Genomic DNA, 21,088 nt, shown 5'->3' on the forward strand with positions numbered 1-21,088 from the left:
TGTTTCTGAACACATAAGTACAAAGAAGCCAGGGAGCCACCCTTGTTGTGTCTCTCCCCCCCTCCCCCCAGGGCATTGTTACAAGCCCTTTCCCCTCTGGCTGAAATGAATTTCAGAGGATTTTAAAGGTCCTCTTTCCCCTTCTTCATCTTTTGCTTTCTTCTCTTTTGAGAGTCATCCATTAAAGACTAGGAGATTCAGAAGCCACTGCATATACAGTAAAATTAGAAAATGACCCTGCATACCCAGGGAAAAGCTCAGAAAAGACCTGAGAAGACATTAAGTTTATACTTAAAGCTAATCTTGGCACAGAAACACCTAAAATGATCAAAAAACAATAACCATTACAAAAAACAGTAAACCTTGGGTAAGGAAGAGAATCTGATTTCCAGAGTTACTACATTATTATATTCAAATGTCCAGCATTCAACAACAACAAAAATCATAAGGCAAACAAAGAAACAGGTAAGTATGGTCCTTTCAAAGAAAAAATAAATCAACAGAAACTGACCAAGGAAAAACCTAATGGCAGATATACTAGACAAAGACTTTAAAACAATTGTCTTAAAGATGCTCAAAGAACTGAAGACATGCAGAAAGTCAAGAAAACAATGTGTGAATGAAGTGAAAATCTCAACAGAAGGAGAATCGAAAAAGAAATGATAAGGAAATTCTGAAGCTGAAAAGTACAGTAACCAAAATGAAAACTTCACCAGATGGATATGAAGCAGAGTTAAGCAGGCAGAGGAAAAAATCAGTAAACTTGAAAAGAGAACAATGGACATTATCAAGGGTCAGGAACAGAAAGAGAAAAGATGGAAGAAAAGTGAAAAGAGCCCAAGGGACCTGTGGCACACCATTAAACAGACAAACATATGCATCATAGGAGTCCCAGAAGAAGATAGAAAGGGATAGAGAGAATATTGAGGAAATAACAGCTGAAAACTTCCCAAATTGATGAAAGACATGAATATAAACATCCAAGAAGCTCAATGAACTCCAAGTAAGATTAACTCAAAGAGACCCATACAGATACACATTATAATACAACTTTCAAAAGATAAAGAGTGAATCCTGGAAGCAGCAAAATAGAAATTAATCACATATACAAGGGATTTTCAATAAGATTATAGGTAGATTCCTCATCAAAAACTTTGGAGGCCAGAAAACAGTGGAAAGATACATTCATAGTGCTAAAAGGAAACAAAAATCTATCAACCAAGAATCCTATATCTGACAAAATTATCCTTCAAAGTGAGGGAGAAATTAAGACATTCCCAGATAAACAAAAGCTGTGGGAGTGTGTGACCACTAGACCTGTCCTGGAACAAACACTCAGGGGGATCCTGCAAGTGAAATAAAAGAACACAAGATAGTAACATGAAGCCATTTGGAGAAATAAAGATCTCAATAAAAGTAAATACATGGGAAGTTATAAAAACCAGTATTATTGTAATAATAATTTATAACTGTACTTTTTTTTTGTTTTCTATATGATACATTTAAAAAACAAGTATTAATGTAAAAGCTAGCTTTATTGTAACTCTGGTTTGTAATTCCAAGTCTTGTTTTCTGTAAAGTTTAGGAGACACTTAAAAGGATTGTTAGTGTATGTTTTGGGGCATACAATGTATAAAGATGTACAGCAGTCCCCTTGAACCTCCTGTGGTTCTGCTTTCCACAGTTTCAGGTACCCATGGTCAACCGTGATCCAGAAGCCAGTGATCTTCTTTCTTACATATTGTCAGAAGGTCAGTAGTAGCCTAATGCTACATCACAATGCCTGCATCATTCACCTCATTTCATCTCATCAGGTAGGTATTTCATTATCTCAAATTATTACAAGTAAGGTGATACAATACAATATGATATTTTGAGAAACAGAGACTCCATTCAGATAACTTTTATTACAGCTTGTCATAATTGTTCTATTTTATTAGTAGTTATTGTTGTTAATCTTGTTATTGTTGCCTAATTTATAGATTAAACTTTATCACAGGTATTTATGTATAGGAAAAAACAGTATATATACAATTCAGTACTATCTGTAGTTTCAGGCATCAGCTAGTGGTCTTGGAACATATCCCCCATGGATAAGGGGAGACTACTGTAATTCTCCGCAATCAACAACTGAAAGAATTGGGGACAGAGCTGTAAAGCTGACTTTTTGTAAGCTACTGAAATTAAACTAGTATAAGTTTAAGTTAGAGTGTTATAACTTTAGGATGTTTAAATGTTATCCCCATGATGACCACAAAGAAAACAGGTATAGAATATACACAAAAGGAAATGAGAAAGGAATTTACAAATTTCACTACAAAAAAATGAACTAAACACAAAAGAAGATAGTAATGAAGGAAATGAGGGACAAAAGCACTATAGCACATAGAGAAAACAAATAGCACAATGATAAAAGTAAGTCCCTCCTTATGAGTAATCACTCTAAATGTAAATGAAATAAATTCTCCACCCAAAGACAAAGACTGGCAGAATGGACAAAAACACATGACCCAACCAAATGCTGTTTATAAGAGACTCATTTGAGACTCAAAGACACAAACAAATTCAAAGTGAAAAGATGGAAAAAGATATTTCATGCAAATAGTAACTAAAAGAGAATAGGAGCAGCTAAACTAATATTAGACAAAATAGACTTTATTTTTTTAAGTTTATTTATTTTGAGAGAGAAAGAGAGAGGGAGCAGGGGAGGGGCAGGAGGAAAGAGTGAGAGAGAATCCCAAGCCTTAAGTGGGGTTCAATCTTAGGAACTGTGGGATCATGACTGGAGCCAAAATCAAGAATTGGATGCTCAAGCCAACTGAGCTACCCAAGTGCCCATAGACAAAACAGATCTTAAATCAAAAAAGGTTATAAGAGATAAAGAAGGACATTATATATTAATAGAAAGTTTACCACAGCAAGGTGATAAACCTATAATGAACATTTATGAACCTAAAGACAGATTATCAAAGTATATGAAGCAAAACCCCACAGAATTGAAGTCAGAAATAGGGAGTTCTACAACAGTTGGAGACTACAAGATCTTACTCACAATAATGGATAGAATAACCAGACAAAAGATACATAAGGAAATAGAGGACATAAACGACACAATACACCAACTAAATGTAACCTATACAGAACTCTACCCAATATGCACAATTTTCTCAGGTGCACATGGGACATTTTCCAGGATGTACCATATGTTGGTACAAATTAAGTCTCAATAGATTTCAAACAATTTTTTGTCTTACCACAACTGGATGAAGTTAGAAATATATCACATAAGTAAAACTGGGAAATTCAGAAAATTGTAGAAATTAAACAATACACTTTTAAGCAACCAATGCATCAGAGAAGAAATCACAAGGGAAATGAGAGAACACTTGCGGATGAATGACTTTAGGGTAACACACCAAACCTACGAGACACAGCACTAAGGGGGAAATTTACAGTTGTAAGCACTTACATTAAAAAACAAGAAAGATCTAAAATCAACATTTTAAGAAATGTTAATGTTTATTTTTTTTAACATTTATTTTTTTTGAGAGACAGAACGAGGACAGAGCATGAGCAGGGGAGGGGCAGAGGGAGAGGGGGAACAAAGAAATTAATGCAGGCTCCAGGCTCTGAGCTGTCAGCACAGAGCCTCAGGCAGGACTTGAACCCATACACCGTGAGATCATGACCTGAACCGAAGTCAGATGCTTAACTGACTGAGCTACCCAGGTGCCCCAAGAAATGTTAATGTTTAATTTACATTTTAAGAAATGTTCTAGAAAAAAACAAATAAACAAACAACTAAGCCCAAAACTAGCAGAAGGAAGGAAATAATAAAGATTAGAGTGGAAATAAATGAATGGAGAATAGAAAAACAATAGAAAAAGCAATGAAACAAAAGTTGGTTCTTCAAAAAGATCAACAAAATAAACAAACCTTTAGCTAGATGGACTAAAAAACTGAGAAGACTCAGATTACTAAAATCAGAAATGAAAGTAAGAACATTACTACTGATTCTACAAAAATAGAGAGTATTATAAAAGACTACTATGAACAATGTACATCAAAATATGGAATAACCTACAAGAAATGCACAAACTTCTAGGAAGACAAAAACTATCAAGACTAATACACGAAGGAACATAATCTGAACAGATTTATAATTAGTAAGGAGATTAAATTAGGACTTAAAAATCTCCCAACAGAGAAAAGTTCTGGACCTGATAGCTTTACAGGTGAATTATACCATACATTAAACAATACCTATAACCATTTTTCTCAAACTTTTCCAAAAAAATTAAGAGGAGGAACCATTTCCTAACTCATTTTACAAGGCTAGCATAACCTTGATACCAAAGCCAAAGGCAGTATAAGAAAACTACAGACCAATATACCATATGAACACTGACACAAAAACTTCAACAAAATACTAAACAAACAGAATTTAGTATTATATTAAAGAATTACACATTATGACAAAGTGGGATTTCCTGGAATGTAAAAATGGTTCAACATACAAAAATCAATGAACGTATTTTGCACATTAACAAGATGAAGGGGAAAAAGTACATGATCATCTCGGAATGAATCATGATCAATTCATGATCATCTGAATTGATTCAGAAAAAGCACATGATAAAATTCAACACCCTTTCAGGATAAAAATGCTCAACAAAATATAAATAGAAGGGACTTCCTCAACCTAGTAAAAGCCCTATATGAAAAGCCCACACTAGACATCATACTATATGGTAAAAGAAAGCTTTTCTTTTAAGTTCAGGAAGAAGGCAAAGATGCTCACTCTTGCCACTTACATTCAACACAGTATGGAAATTCAGGCTAGAGCAATTAAAGAAAAAAAAAAAAGGAAAACATAAGCATAAAAATTGGAAAGGAAGAAATAAAATTATCTCTTTGCTGATGATATCATTGTATATGTGGAAAACCCTGAAGATTCCACAAAAAAAGCTGTTAGAATATATGAATTCGGCAAAGTAACAGGATACAAAGTCAACATGCAAAAATCAGTTGCATTTCTACACACCAACAATGAACAATGTGAAAAGACAATAACAAAATTAATTCCTTTACAGTAGCATCAAAAAGAATAAAATTCTTAGGAATTGACTCCACCAAGGAGGTAAAAGACTTAGCCAATGAAAATTAAAAAAACATTAAAGAAAACATAAATGGAAACACATCCCTTGTACATGGATTAAAAGACTTAATATTGTTAAAATGTTGATACCACCCAAAGCAATCTACAGATTCAATGAAATCCCTACAAAAATCCCAATGATGTTATTTGTAAAAATAGAAAAACTCATCCTAAAATTCACATAAAATCTCAAGAGACTTCGAATAGCCAAAACAATTTTGAAAAACAAGAGCAAATTGGGAGATTTATGATTCTTGATTTCCACTTACTGCAAAGTAATCACAAATGAAGCATTGGTATGGTACTGGCATACAGACAGATATATAGACCAACGGAATAGAATACAGAGCCCAGAAATAAACCCTCACATATATAATGAAATTATTTATGTTATTTATTTATTTTTAAGTAAACTCCATGCCCCACAGGTGGATGAACTCACAACCCTGAGATTGAGTCACATGCTTTACTGACTAAGCCAGCCAACCAGGAGATCCCTATAATGAAACACTGTTTGAGAAGAAGGCCAAGACTATTCAATGGGGAAGGCACATTCTTTTCAACAAATGGTGTTTAGAAAACTGGATACCCACATGCAAAAAAATAAAGTTGGACCCTCACCCAGTAAGCGTATATAAAAATTAACCGAAAATGGATCAAGAACCTAAATGTGAGACAATAAAACTCTCAGAACAAAACATAAGATGAAAGCTTCACAGCATTTAATTTGACAATGATTTCTTGGATATGACACCAAATGTGCAGGTAACAAAAGAAAAAAATAGACAAACTGGACTTTATGTAAATTTAAACATGTTGTGCACCAAAAGACACCATTCACAGAGTAAAAAGGAAACCTACAGAATGGGAAAAATGTTTGCAAATTATACATGTGATAAGGGATTAATATCCAAAATATATGGAGAATTTTTAAAACTTAACAAAAATACAAACTACCCAATGCAAAAATGGGCAAGGGACTTGAATAAAAATTTCTCCAGATATACAAATGGCCAATAAGCACATGAAGATGTTCAACATCACTAATCATGAGGGAAATGTAAATCAAAACTGCAATGCGTTACTACCTCACATCTGTTAGGAGGGTTACTATCAAACAACAGAAAATAACAAGTGTTGGCGAGGTAGTAGAGAAATTAGAACTCTGTGCATGGTTGGTAGAAATGCAAACTAATGCATTTCACTACTGAGTATTTACCCAAAGTAAATACTCAGTATTAGTGTTTACAACACTCAGTATTAGTGTTGCAAAACACTAATTCAAAAGGATATATGCACCACTATATTTATTGGAGCCTTATTTACAATAGCCAAACTATGCAAGCAGTCCAAGTGTCCATCAATAGATGAATGGATAAAGATGATGTGGTGTGGTATATATATATATATTCATATAATGGAATATTATTCAGCCATAAAAACGAATGAAATCTGGGCAAATGCAACCACATGGATGGATCTAGAGAGTATAACGCTAAGTGAAATGAGTCCATTAGAAAAAGACAAATACCATATGATTTTACTCATATGTGGAATGTAAGAAGCAATACACACACACACACACGCACACACACACACACACAAAGAAAGAGAGAGGCAAAACAAGAAACATACTCGTAATTATTATAGAGAACTGATGGTTACCAGAGGGGAGGTATTTGTGGGGGATGGGTGAAATAGGTGATAGGGATTAAAGAGTACATGTATAATGAGCACTGATTAATGTATAGAATTGTTGAATCACTGTATTGTACACCTGAAACTACTGTAACACTGTATGCTAACTATTCTGGAATTAAAATAAAAACCTTAATAAATTTTTTTAAAAAGTATACATCACAAAACAACTGACAGCATCATCCTAAATTATAAAAGAAGAGCAACTTTGTCGTTGAAGTCACATTTAAGAGTGTCCTACTGCCACTATTATTTACTACACAAGAATGAGCAGTATAAATATGGGAAAGGGGAAATGATAATTATTTATACACAACATGCTTGTCCACTTTGGACAGACAAAATAATCAACTGAATAATTATTAGAAATAATTTTTAAATGTTCAAAAAGGTAATCCACTAAAAAATTAGTATACAAACATCAATAGTTTCTGATATACCAACAATCATAAATTAGAAGTTGAATTTAAAAAATATCTTACCCCAAAATAGGAAAAAACTACAATAAAATATAGAGGAGTAAACACGAAATATGTGCATATAAAAATATATCTAGGGATGTAAAGGAAAACTTGAATCAACAGAGAGAAACCTGTTATTGAACAGAAGAATTCAGTATTATAAAAATGTTGATTCTTCCTAAAATTAATCCATATATTCATAACTATTCTAATCAAAATCCTCATGAGATTTCCTTTTTTTTACAAAGTAACAAAGAACCCTAGAGTTTATCTGAAATTTTAAAAACTTATTATAAAGCAGAGACATTTTGAAGAGTGCTTCATATTGTACACAAAGTTATAGTAAATGAAATGGTATGGAGAGGGCATGGGGGGGGATAGATTATTGGAAATAGAGCCCATAAATTAAATGCTGATAAAACAGGCAGGCAATAGATATATATTTAATAGGCCAAATGTAACAAGCAAGAAGAACTGGTGGGAATCTGTGACAAAAGGGGGAATATAAACCCATTATGGATGGGACATGTGCCATTCTGCTCTGATTGTTGTCTGAAAAATGCAGGTTCACTATTAACAAATAATCCAGTGAGTTTTTTTTTTAAGGGAAATCATAAATTAGGTTTTAATGCAATGTCAATTTTTTTTAATTAAGTAAACTTTACCCTCAATGTGGGGCTGGAACTCATGACCCCAACAAGAGTCACATGCTCTTCCAACACAGCCAGCCAGGTGCCCCTGCAATATCAATTTTTAAATGCTGACTCAAATTCTTAAAATGTGTGTGTATGTGTGTGTGCATGTGTGCATGTATGTACGTGTGTGTGTGTGCACACACGCGCACATGTATGCATGCATATATAGACTCTAGTGGATGAGCATGACTTTGTGACTGCTGCCTAAAGTTATTCTGTAATTGTTACTATGGAATACAGTAAGTTCACAAGTCATGAGAAAATGGATCTTAGGACAAGTGCCCAGAGAGAAGAGAGAAAATAAAGTTGGATCTATGTGTTATTTCTTATGCCAAAATTATTTTCAGTATTAAAGAATAAAATGTAGAATATAAAGTCATAAAGGTGATTAAAAAAAACAGAGGTTGTATGCAACCACAAAAGACCCCGAATAACCAAAGTAATGCTGAAAAGAAAACCAAAGCTGAAGGTATCACAATTCCAGACTCAAGCTGTATTACAAAGCTTTAATCATCAAGACAGTATCGTACTGGCACAAAAACAGACACACAGATCAATGGAACAGAATAGAGAACCCAGAAATGGACCCATAAATATATGGCCAACTAATTTTTGACAAAGCAGGAAAGAGTATCCAATGGAAAAAAAAAAAAAAAAAGAGTCTCTTCAGCATATGGTGCTGGGAAAACTGGACAGCAACATGCAAAAGAATGAAACTGGACCACTCTCTTACACCATACACAGAAACAAATTCAAAATGGTTGAAAGACCTAAATGTGAGACAGGAAACTACCAAAATCCTACAGGATAAAACAGGCAGCAACCTCTTTGACGTTGGCCATAGCAACTTCTTACTTGACATGTCTCTGGAAGGAAGGGAAATGAAAGCAAATGTGACCTCGTCAAGATAAAAAGCTTCCACACATCAAATGAAACAATCAACAAAACTAAAAGGCAACTGACAGAATGGGAGAAGATATTTGCAAATGACATATCTGATAAAGGGTTAGTATACAAAATCTATAAAGAACTTATCAAACTCAACACCTAAAACACAAATAATCCAGTGAAGAAATGGACAGAAGACACGAATAGACACTTTTCCAAAAAAGACATCCAGATGGCTAACATACATATGCTCAACATCACTCATCATTAGGGAAATACTAATCAAAACCACAATGAGATACCACCTCACACCTGTCAGAATGGCTAAAATTAACAACTCAGGAAACAAGAGATGTTGGCAAGGATGTGGAGAAAGGGGAACCCTTTCACACTGTTGGTGGGAAAGCAAACTGGTACAGCCACTCTGGAAAACAGTATGGAGGTTCCTCAAAAAATTAAAAATAGGGGCACCTGGGTAACTCAGTTGGTTAAACGTTAGACTTTGACTCAGGTCATGATCTCACAGTTTGTGGGTTCGAGCCCCGTGTTGGGCTCTGTGCTGACAGCTCAGAGCTTGGAGCCTGCTTCAGATGCTGTGTCTCCCTCTCTCTCTGCCCCTTCCCCACTCATGCTCTGTCTCTCACTCTCAAAAATAAATAAACATAAAAAATTTTTTTAAAAATTAAAAATAGAACTACCCTATAACCCAGCAATTGCAATACTACATATTTATCCAAAGGATACAAAAATGCTGATGTGAAGGGGCACACGCACCCCAGTGTTTAAACAGCACTGTCAACAATAGCCAAATTATGGAAAGAGCCCAAATGTCCATCAACTGATGAATGGATAAAAAAGATGTGGCAAATATCTACAATGGAATACTACTCAGCAATTAAAGAGAATGAAATCTTGCCATTTCCAACAACGTGGATAGAACTAGAGTGTGTATTTTTCTAAGCGAAATAAGTCAGTCAGAGAAAGACATATCATGATGTGAATTTGAGAAACTCAACAGATGAACACAGGGGAAGTGAAGGAAGAGTAAGATAAAAAGAGAGAGGGAGGCAAACCCTAAGAGACTTTTTTTTTTAATGTTTATTTATTTTTGAGAGAGAGCGAGCACACGCATGAGTGGGGGAGGGGCAGACAGGAGACACAGAATGTGAAGCAGGCTCCAGGCTCTGAGCTGTCAGCACAGAGCCCGACATGGGGCTCGAACCCACAAACCGTGAGATCATGACCTGAGCCAAAGTCAGCCGTCTAACCAACCGAGCCACCCAGGCGCCCCAACCATAAGAGACTCTTAAATACAGAGAACAAACTGAGGGTTGCTGGAGAGGGTGTGGGGGGGATGGGTTAAATGTTAAATGGATGATGGGCATTAAGGAGGGCACTTTTCAGGAAGAGCGCTGGGTGTCATACGTAAGAGATGAATCACTGGGTTCTACTCCTGAAGCCAAGACTACACTGTATGTTATCTAACTTGAATTTAAATTTTTAAAAAAGGCCAAAAAAAAAAAAAACAAGAAAAAAGAAGGTAAGTATTTTTATAATGCTGGGGAGAGAAGTTCTAAGAACTAGGAAACCATAATGCAGAATAGTCATATATTAATTAACCTTATCAAACTCCTTTAGGAACAACAACAACAACAACATGCATGTAATAGACTGAAAAACGAATGGCAATACGGGAAAAGATATTTGCAACAAATGAAAGATTATCAATAACATCCAAAGTTTGCTTAAAAATCCATAAAAAAGGTAAAAATTCCAATGGAATGGATAGACGATTTACAAAAAAAAATTCCAAATGGTCAATAAATTTACAAAGATCCATACATATCCACCAAAGACATGTACATGAAGAGCAACATATTTTATAGTAGCCCTAAACATAACAGAAATGTCCCTGAACATTAGGATAGATAAATAAAATGTGATTTATTCTAATAGTATATGTCATGAGAAGACAAAAGAATGTTCAGTAATAAAAATGAACCTAGGGGTGCCTGGGTGGCTCAGTCAGTTAAGCATTCAACTTCGACTTAGGTCATGATCTCCTGGTTTGTGAGTTCGAGCCCTGCAGTTCAGGCTTGTGAGGACAACTCAGAGCCTGGAGTCTGCTTCAGATTCTGTGTCTACCTCTCTCTCTGCCCCTCCTCCTCTTGCACTCTGTCTCTCTCTCTCTTTGCAAATGAAATCATTGACAATGATTATTGATTTTTAAATTAATTTCTACTACGTCATTTTGTGTTTTCTGTTTTCCATCTTTTTTTAATGTTTCGTCCCCCTGTGTGCTGCACCCTCTCCCAATTCTTGCCTTTTTTTGTGATGAATTTGTTCTCATCCAACATATTCACTCTGTTTGTTTGAAAATTATATAATGTTTGCATTTTTTTAGTGATTGCCCCAGAAATTCTACCGTGTATATTTTACTTAATAAAATCTAGTATTGGGGCACCCGGGTGGCTCAGTTGGTTAAGCATCCGACTTCGGCTCGGTCATGATCTCACAGTTCATGGGTTCAAGTCCTGCGTCAGGCTCTGTGCTGGCAGCTCAGAGCCTGAAACCTGCTTGGGATTCTGTGTCTCCTCTCTCTGTTCTTTCCCTGCTCATGCTCTCTCTCTCTCTCAAAATAAATAAAGATTAAAAATAAATAAATTAAAAAAAATAAATAAAACCTAGTATTAGTAGTATATCTTCTTCTTGAAAAGCATAAAGACTTTAGAATACTTTAACTTCTTCACTCATCTTCTGATTTATATACTGTTATTGCCCAGAATTTTATCTTAATTTTTAATCCCTTGAATTAGATGTTAGTGTTTATGTTTTATACTATTGATTTGTATGTTCCTACAAGTTTAGTATTATATTTTGCCCACCATTCCTTCTTGCCTTTCATACCTTCCTTCCTTATAGTTCAGAGAAGATGCTACCCTCCAATGGTCATAGATTGATGTGGAGATCTCATGATCCCATCTCCCCATTCTGCTTGAGCCCTAGGCTTTGTCTCCTACACTCTGAATGTACAAGCTTTCCTAAACCAAGCTCCTCACTGCCAGGTGCCAGCACATGCCCTCAAGGCAAACTTTGAGTTTGCTTACTCTAGTGGAATCAAGCATCCTTGTCATTTCTACCTGAGTGTTTCCCTTAGTTTCCTGCCACGCTTTAAGCAAATATTTTAAATATATTATCAAGCATGTTTAGATGATCTGACCAGGAAGTTTTTCTCTGCAAATAATTCTGTGTTATTTCCTAAATATTCTTAGGTAACTATTTTAGTATTAATATTCTTTGAATTGATTTCATATAATGGTTTTACTTACTTTACTATGTATGCTGCATTAGTGAAAAGTGTAACCAAAAAAGCCATTTAGAAATCAAGCTGGTTAACAACTTTTTTAGTCACAGAATAATTTTTGTGCCTATCATATATATGTATTGCATAAGCTAAGAACCATTTTGAAAGCTAAGAATAGGGGCGCCTGGGTGGCTCAGTCGGTTAAGCGGCCGACTTCGGCTCAGGTCATGATCTCATGGTCCGTGAGTTTGAGCCCCACGTCAGGCTCTGTGCTGACAGCTCAGAGCCTAGAGCCTGTTTCGGATTCTGTGTCTCCCTCTCCCTGACCCTCCCCCGTTCATGCTTTGTCTCTCTCTGTCTCAAAAATAAATAAACGTTAAAAAAAAATTTAAAAAAAAAAAAAAAAAGAAAGAAAGCTAAGAATAATTTCCAAAACAGTACCCTTTTTTACCTGAACTCTAAGTATAAATATTGACCCCAACATAATATATATTTCCCTCCAACACCTTATTGTAAAAATTTTCAAACATCCAGGAAAGCTGTATGAATATATTTACCACCTAGATTCTATCATCATTTTACAATATTGTTTTATTACATATCTATCCATCTCCCTTTCTTTTCATCAGTTCCTCTTACTTTTTGTTGCAGTGAAAAGGAAAATACAGGTATCACTAAACTCTGCCTGAAATATTTCATAAACATTGTATTTTTTAAAAATTTTTAAATGTTTATTTTTGAGAGAGAGACAGAGCACAAGTGGGAGAGGGGCAGAGAGAAAAGAAGACACAGGATCTGAAGCAGGCTCCAGGCTCTAGCTGTCAGCACAGAGCCTGACTGGAGGCTCGAACTCATGACCTGTAAGATTATAACCTGAGCTGAAATCGGACACTTTGCTGACTGATGAGCCACCCAGGTGCCCCACAAACATCTTATTTTTATTTCTAGGCAATAAAGTTCCCTTTTCCAACTTGCTTACCGTTTTCTAATAATTGAAAAGCATGACGCTATCTCTGTGCCACAATCACATTGTTCCATAGGAGTCAGAAAACAGTAGCCTTTTTTTTTTTTTTAATTTTTTTTTTTAACGTTTATTTATTTTTGAGACAGAGAGAGAGACACAGCATGAACGGGGGAGGGGCAGAGAGAGAGGGAGACACAGAATCGGAAGCAAGCTCCAGGCTCTGAGCCATCAGCCCAGAGCGACGCGGGGCTCGAACTTGCAGACCGCAACATCATGACCTGAGCTGAAGTCGGACGCTTAACCGACTGAGCCACCCAGGCGCCCCAGAAAACAGTAGTCTTATAGTTAAGAGGGGAAATAAACAAGTAGAATCAATTAATTTTTAATCCTTTATAATATGTTTCCATGTTAGTAAAATAAGTTTCATATGTGGCACATTCACTTGAAATATTTGCCCTTTTATTTCATCAATATCTAGGAGTTCCTATTATAGTTTCTATTTGTTTATAATGAAAAGTTCTTACTTGTTAATACCTTCCTATTCAGTAGTTCTGGAGGACTATTCTATTTCATGAAGACAGGTGAACAATCATCTTCTGAACTTAGCTTAGGCAGTTGCATTTGCATTCTGTGATATTATGATTTATAGTAAGAAATATATATTTTATATATTTGGTTTTATCCCATTCCTAAAATCCTTAGGATTTCCTAAAAGAAAAGAAAGTCTTTTATTATTTGTAACAAGCCCCTTTCAACCACATCTGAGTTTACATTACAGAGGAGACTTTGTGAAAGCCCCTAGCATGGGGGCTGGTTGTCAGTGGAACCAAGCGTATGATTAGAGGATTGGAAATTTCAGCCCTATCCCCAGACCTGGGGCTGGAGAGAAGGTTTGGAGGTTGAGTTATTACCAATGGCCAATTATTTAATCAATCATGCCTACGTAATGAAGCCTGCATAAAATATCCAAAAGGAACGGGTTCGAAAAGGTTCCAAATTTGGTAAACAAGTGGAAGTGCTGGGAGGGTGGCACTCCTGGAGAGGGAATGGAGGCTTCATGTCCCTTCTCCTATAACTTGCCCTATGCATCTCTTCATCTGGCTGTTCACCTGTATCCTTTAAAACATCCTTTAAGGGGGTGCCTGGGTGACTCAGTAGGCTAAGCATCTGACTTCTGCTCAGGTCATGATCTTACGGTTCATGAGTTTGAGCCCCACGTCAGGCTCTGTGCTCACAGCTCAGAGCCTGGAGCCTGTTTCAGATTCTGTGTCTCCCTCTCTCTTCCCCTCCCCTGCTCATGCTTGCTCACTCACTCTCTCTCTCTCTCTCTCTCTGAAAAATAAATAAATGTTCAAAAAATTTTTAATTAATATAAATAAATAAAACATCCTTTAAAATACTGGCAATAGTAAGAAAACTGCTCTTCTGGGTTCTGTGAGCTGCTCTAGCAAATTATCAAATCTGAGAAGGGGGTAGCAGGAAACTCCAATTTGTAGCCAAATTGGACAGAACCTGTGAGTAACCTGGGGACTTATTACTTGCAGATGGCAGCTGAAATAAGGACACTCCTGTAGGACTGATAACTTTACATGTGTGGTCTGTGTTAACTCTGGTTACTGTCAGAATTGTATTGAATTCTAGAACACCCTGCAGGTGTCAGAGATTGGTCAGTGTGGGGGGAAAAAACTCCCACCTATCTGGTGTCAAGAGAGTGAGTATGGGAATATAGGAAAACACACTGAAGTTTTTTCTAGACAACTTCTATAGGTAAGCGTCTTACAACTTAATGATTTTATGAAATAGACTGCATCATCTATTTAAAATTTTACTATAGTAAACATTTTATTTAGCTGTTTTATCAATATTGTACCTCTACTGCTTTCTATCTTCAATGTTAAAAGCCATGATTTACATTTACAGGGAACATTTCTTGATGAAAATTTATTACTTGGAACACATACAAAAAGGTGTCAAGAAAGGACATGAGAAATCAGTTTTAAAGTTTAGATTCATTTGTATTTGGAGGAAGACTGTCAAGATAAGTTTTCATACTTGCTAATGACAAAAAAATCTGTGTACTTCCTCTAATGTCAAGATAAAAACAAAATTGTATCAAAAATAGTTATTTTAATAACCAAAATGGATTACTGTCCTCATGCATGCATACTATGACCTCATGCTTTATATGCTGTATGAAATTAAAATCAATGTAATATTTTATTCTTCTTTATCAAAAGAGCCCAATCTGGACTCAGGCAGTTTCAGTCAGCTTTACCAATGAGTGACCTTAGGTACATCCCTATTCTGCATGGTGCTTCTTTTCTTCATCTTTAACTTGAAATTCTTTATGATGGTCTTTACTGTTTAGAACTTATTCCATTATCTAATAACACTTTTTAGAGTATTAATATACTGGCTAGACAAGGTAAAGGCAGTAATGCAATTCTAGCACTTCACAAATACAAAGTATTTAGCCTGTTCCTCTTCCTCTAAGCAGGAGAACTTCACAGCAGATTAAAAAAAGAATAATTCCAATTTAAACTATTTCATTTAATTTCTTCTAAATGTACACTTTTTTCATAATGTCATATATAGCCTACTATCAAAAGAACTAATAAACACTCATGATAACTGAAATAGTAGCAAAGCGTGCAAAAAAGGAAATGAGAAAATCCTGATATACCCCAAGGAAAAACATTTAATTCTAGGAATAACCTTTTTTTGGGCTGTTTAGGCAGGAGGTAAATTCAGAAACAAGGGAAACAAAATATAGAACAAAGCAAAGAAGTCCAAATAAATGTGACATCCGCCCTAGTATTTTTGGCATTTGTTCACACATAGAAAACAGCTTCATTCAGGATGAAGAGTCTCTTGAAATATGCTAAAATCATTCAGATAAAAAGGCAAGATTCAATTACAGATCATAATTCATGCAATATATCAACATTTCTCAACTTTTAAGACTGTTTTCCAAAGGCTTCACTGTTAGGTAGAGACCAAAGTACCACTTAATAGTTTATTTATTTGTCAAATAATGATACCCTCTTACAGGGTATGTTCTGAGAAAAAAGGAGAGATAATACATGAAATTGTTTGAAAGAGTTAAAAAGAACTATGACACATTATAAATGAAATTAAAACTCAAAATTCAACTCGATGTAATACTTACCTTTGGTACATGAAGTTGATAATTCTCTTACTTCCTGTTATAAAATACATGATATATAAAAGTATACAACACATATATTTAATTAAAAGAATAACAGTTTTTGATGGACCCTGATGCATATCCCTCTCATCTTAAAAAAATGGAACATTACTAGGGCACCTGGGTGGCTCAGTCAGTTAAGCATCCAACTCTTGATTTTGGCTCAGGTCATGATCTCACAGTTGTGAGTTGCTCTCTCTCCCTCTCCCTCCCCCTCTCTCTCAAAAAAATAAAAATAAAAATAAAATAAATAAAATTGACTTTACAAATAAAATTGACTTTACATAGTTAGTATTGTTTGCTTTCATATTAAAGGGGAAGTTATATTCAAGCATTCTGATGATGTGTAAAAGCCCTAAACAATATTCAAATATATTCATTAAAAGGAAAACAAGAACATATTAAAGAGTATCAAGAGAAGATCTGTTTTTTCTCTTAGGAAATGGACTATTAGAAAACAGCCACATTATGGAATATTCTAATTAAAGAAGATGGTTCCTTAAATAGGTAGTCTGACATTAATCAATCCCAAGATATTGTTCACCTGAGCAAGTGATGGAAGAATCTTCTTGCATATTTGCTGATTTCATCTCTGTATTCCAATATAGTTGTATCCAGAAGTGGTCTTGTTGGAGCATAGAAGGTTCCAAGGCTTGCCTCAAGCTGTGCTGTGGAATTCAAACATAGCAGCACTGAAACAAGTGAAACTCCTTCAATTACAACAGAATACTCATGTTTGCAGTCAGTCAGGTTTTGCAAACTTGGATGAAATGTGAGCTTGTTGCAGGAAAGATGAAATTAAAATATGACAGCTGGTACAAAAACAAACCTGTGTATAAACTTTCACTTGAGGCAAAGCTGACAATGACTCTGAGCAACAAAAAGCTGTCAAAACTGAAGAAATCCATAATGAACCAACCTCTCACCACAAATGGGTAATTAAAACAGTGACTCATCAAAGTAACACAGTTTGAACTAGTATTTCCAGTAGAATCAACTCACAGTGTGCTGAACATTTACTCTTTACCTAAAAGGAGAAAACTAACCTTTTTGCATTGGGGATTGAAAGAAGTATTAGGAATGTTTTAAATAAACATTTAAAAATAAATACAGCCCTACTGAAGTAATAACATCCTTCTAAGACAATTTTAAAGAAACAGCGAAAGTCCCCATACCTTCCCTAAATCTCATTCTAATAAACAAGATTGTTGGTTTTGTCCAAGTGTGAAAGCTAACACCCCTGGGAGGGATGTCATGCTAATCTGCTCTTGGTCAACTGACACCTTCCTAGGAAAAAAGGATTGGAGAGCAAGTTTTGATAAACCAGAGGGCTAGAGACTGGGAGAAAAAGGCACATTTTGCCTACTTCATAATTTTACCAAGGGGTTGTGTTTTCTCCCCCAAACACCTGGAAGTTATATAATTACAATAATGGTGAGCACTGTATGAGAGAACTTCAGCTTACAGTAAAACTCCATTGATTTTTATGCTACTAAGTGCTAGAGTGAATAAAAAATTCCTTATTTAGCAAAACTCTAGTTTTAGGTATATTTGGGTTTGAAAGTATTAAATACCTCATCAGAGTAATTGCTATGGACTTGGCTAAGCTGTTAGTAATTTCTTTTTTTTAAATCTCAAATCTAGACAGTAAAGTAAGATGAACTTCAGAGGTATTTTCTTTCAAAGCAGCAGTCAATTTAGATTAAAATTGAATACAGCAATGCTATTGTGAAAACAAGCCAGAGCCTCTTGCCATTGCTTGTTTTCTTGACAGCATGTTTCGTACTTCTGCAATGTTCAAACCTATATGGAACACTCATAACTCCCAGCACAGTTACAGATTCATTAGATAGCCCAGCTTGATGTTTAAGGCAGAAATGAAGATCTCAAAGATAACCACAACACAGCACAAATGAAAGAACTCACTGGGTTCCACTAATAAAAGGAAAACAAATTACCATGTCAAATTTGTTAGATTCGGACAGAATAAATCTCAACAGAGAAGAATTCTGAATGTTTTAGAAATGTATTTTGCAGTTACTTGGGGGGAAATGCATATACCTACTTAAAATGTGCATATTCTGATAATCCAGCATCATGCAAGTCTTTTATTTTAATAGCCTAGTATCATACAAGCTTTTCATTTCCCTATCTTCCCAACACGGTACCTTGAAAATATCCTTTATTAAAGCAAGAATCTGATAATGCCCATTTGTGAATTCCCTAATAACCTTTCTTACAACACAGGAATCTTACAACACAAATTCACCAAGGTGCTAGCAATTTCTCAGCGTCGTTGACAGTCAATATTTTATCTTCTCTACAATTCTTCAACTGTAAATTTAGCATCTCTTACACATATTGTGTATACTATAACAGGCTTTCCTTACATATTCTGCTTTTTAACCCCCTACTATGTACCTAATCTCTGAGAGTGTACCAATACTAAGAAATAAGTACTTGAGATAACTCTGTAGGCAGAAATATTACAGTAATATCTAGTAACCTAACATTTTAAAGTTATACTCTTCTTTTTATTTTTAACTAATAGTCATTAAATACCTATGGTAGGCCAAGCATTGTGCTAGGCATTTTCTCACTGTAGAAATACTGGACCCTCCAGAGATGGGTTGGACTACCTCCAAAGAGCACATTCAATTAACATTAAATAAATATTTATTGTGGGCCTCCTAAGAGTTGCGCCAAGTCCCATGATGTGAACTTCCTGAAGGAACCTGTTCTTTAAAATTACTAAAATGAAGGTTAGGTACAGAATTTTATCTACACAATTTGGTTACTTTGGAAACATAGTGAAATGGAAGAAGAAAATCTATAAACATTCAAAGAAAATAGTAGGGAAAAAGCTCTCCAGTGAAGACCTTTTGACATATTTCCTGCTTTCTCTACCTTGTAAATTACCTAGGGACATTTTTCATTGTCCAGGACTTCCCATCATTAATGTCAAAGCTTCTTGCAAAGATTTGAAATAAAGACACAAGTGCAAGAATGTTTAGGTGCATTTTATATTAATAACTCATAATAAAAATAGCATACACTGAATAATTGGAAAATACAAAAATGAATTTCATTACTGTATGTACACATTATTTTTCTCTTTTTTAAAAAAGTGTCTTATCTGAGGGGCGCCTGGATGGCTCAAGTCAGTAGAGCAGGCAAGTCTTGATCTTGGGGTGGTGAGTTCAAGCTCCATGCTGTGCACAGAGCTCACTTAAAAAACAATGTCTTATCTGAGATCCTATGGGCATAATTACTTACTGAAGGAAAACAGAGGAATCCAAGTAGGCAGAGAGGTATCGGAACTACCAGTTAAAATGAAAAGGAGTAGCAGCCTGGGCCACAATTCTCATTCTCTCTCTCTCTCTCTCTGTCTCTGTCTCTCTCTGTCTCTCTCTCTCTCTCTGTCTCTCTCTCTCTCTCTCACACACACACACACACACACACACACACACACACACACACACAGCACACACACAAATCAGTGGTAAGGACTACCATCTAGACAAAAGATTTGGAGTATGAGAAAAAAATACTGATGTCTAAAATGAAGGAAGAATAAGGACCTTTATTTGGGGCCCTCTGTCTACCAGCCCCTACAGAGTACATGGAATTCTCAATTAAAGTTTAAGATCTGAGCATATTACACACATGAACTTAGACTGAAATGTACAATGACTGCATTGTGAGTTCCAACACAGGTATACACAAAAAAAGTTGTTCTTTATGTTGACAAATACTACACGCTAAGTACCATATGGATAATTATTTGATATCTGATCTTGTCAGTTTTAATAGGGCATTAACATTTGTCTTTTAATCTCTGATAATACAATTCAAAAAAATCCTCAAAACATAGTGGACTCAATAAAATGTACTTCATATATATACAAAATCCATTTATGAAATATACTCCATGTCTGACCTTCTCTCTCTGGAGTGAGCTTTTGTCTAAGAAGATGGTTTACAATGGCACTCATGCTGATAAAGCACTGGTGGCCCAGAGTGTCCCAGTTCATACTGCTCAGGATATTTATCGCCTCATATATCTCATCACAGTGAATGTATTGGAATATGATGTCTATCAGGCCCAGCTGTCCTCGTGTGAAGATACCTGTCACAAAAAAGTAAAACCAAGTGATTCTTTTGAAAATAACAAGTAGATTAACAAATACAGAGTTAACATTTCCATAAAGGAAAAATAATCATTTCCTGCATAAGTGCTAGAAATGTGGGATCTAGGGGGGCAAGAATAATATGATTTTGTGGCTACCAGCTACCAACTCCATCTATCTTATGCCTGTCATTCAGCATATATTAATTAATTTATACTCCACATAATCAAACTACGTTCACATCAAAAGCCTGTCTTTAAACATATACAGCAGAGGCCTAAACAACAGATGGGGAAAATGGGGTTAGCTTTTGCGGTCTACCTAAAGATTCTTCTCTTGTTTATTCACTTTTAGGTAGACCACAATAGCTAACCCTATTTTTCGCACCAGTTGTTTAGGCCTCTGTTATATACATTTAAAGACAGGGTTTTGATGTGAACACAATTCTTATTGACTAGCTCTATTGGTTCTAAGTTGCTTTTACTCTTCAGCCCCACATACTTTGGTGTGGGTGGGGATAAGTACAAATAGCCATGACAAATATGACTATATATATGCTTTGAAGTCTGTTTTTATTAATGG

General features: G+C 35.4%; 1 protein-coding gene across 4 annotated transcripts in view; it reads right to left on the reverse strand.

The window, feature by feature from the left end:
* The window catches only part of WDPCP (WD repeat containing planar cell polarity effector), a 382,460-nt gene that overhangs the window by 208,908 nt on the left and 152,464 nt on the right, over window positions 1-21,088 (reverse strand). For all 4 annotated transcript variants that reach the window (XM_053890729.1, XM_053890730.1, XM_053890728.1 and 1 more), the window contains 2 exons: window positions 20,317-20,505; window positions 16,921-17,044 (listed from right to left, as the gene is read on the reverse strand). In XM_053890729.1, coding sequence (XP_053746704.1) covers window positions 16,921-17,044; window positions 20,317-20,505 — 313 coding nt within the window. The remainder of the gene's footprint in view (window positions 1-16,920; window positions 17,045-20,316; window positions 20,506-21,088) is intronic.

The sequence above is a fragment of the Panthera pardus genome, unplaced genomic scaffold (genome assembly GCF_024362965.1).
Source record: "Panthera pardus isolate Hobbes unplaced genomic scaffold, ASM2436296v1 HiC_scaffold_25, whole genome shotgun sequence".
NCBI classification, from domain to species: Eukaryota; Metazoa; Chordata; class Mammalia; order Carnivora; family Felidae; genus Panthera; species Panthera pardus.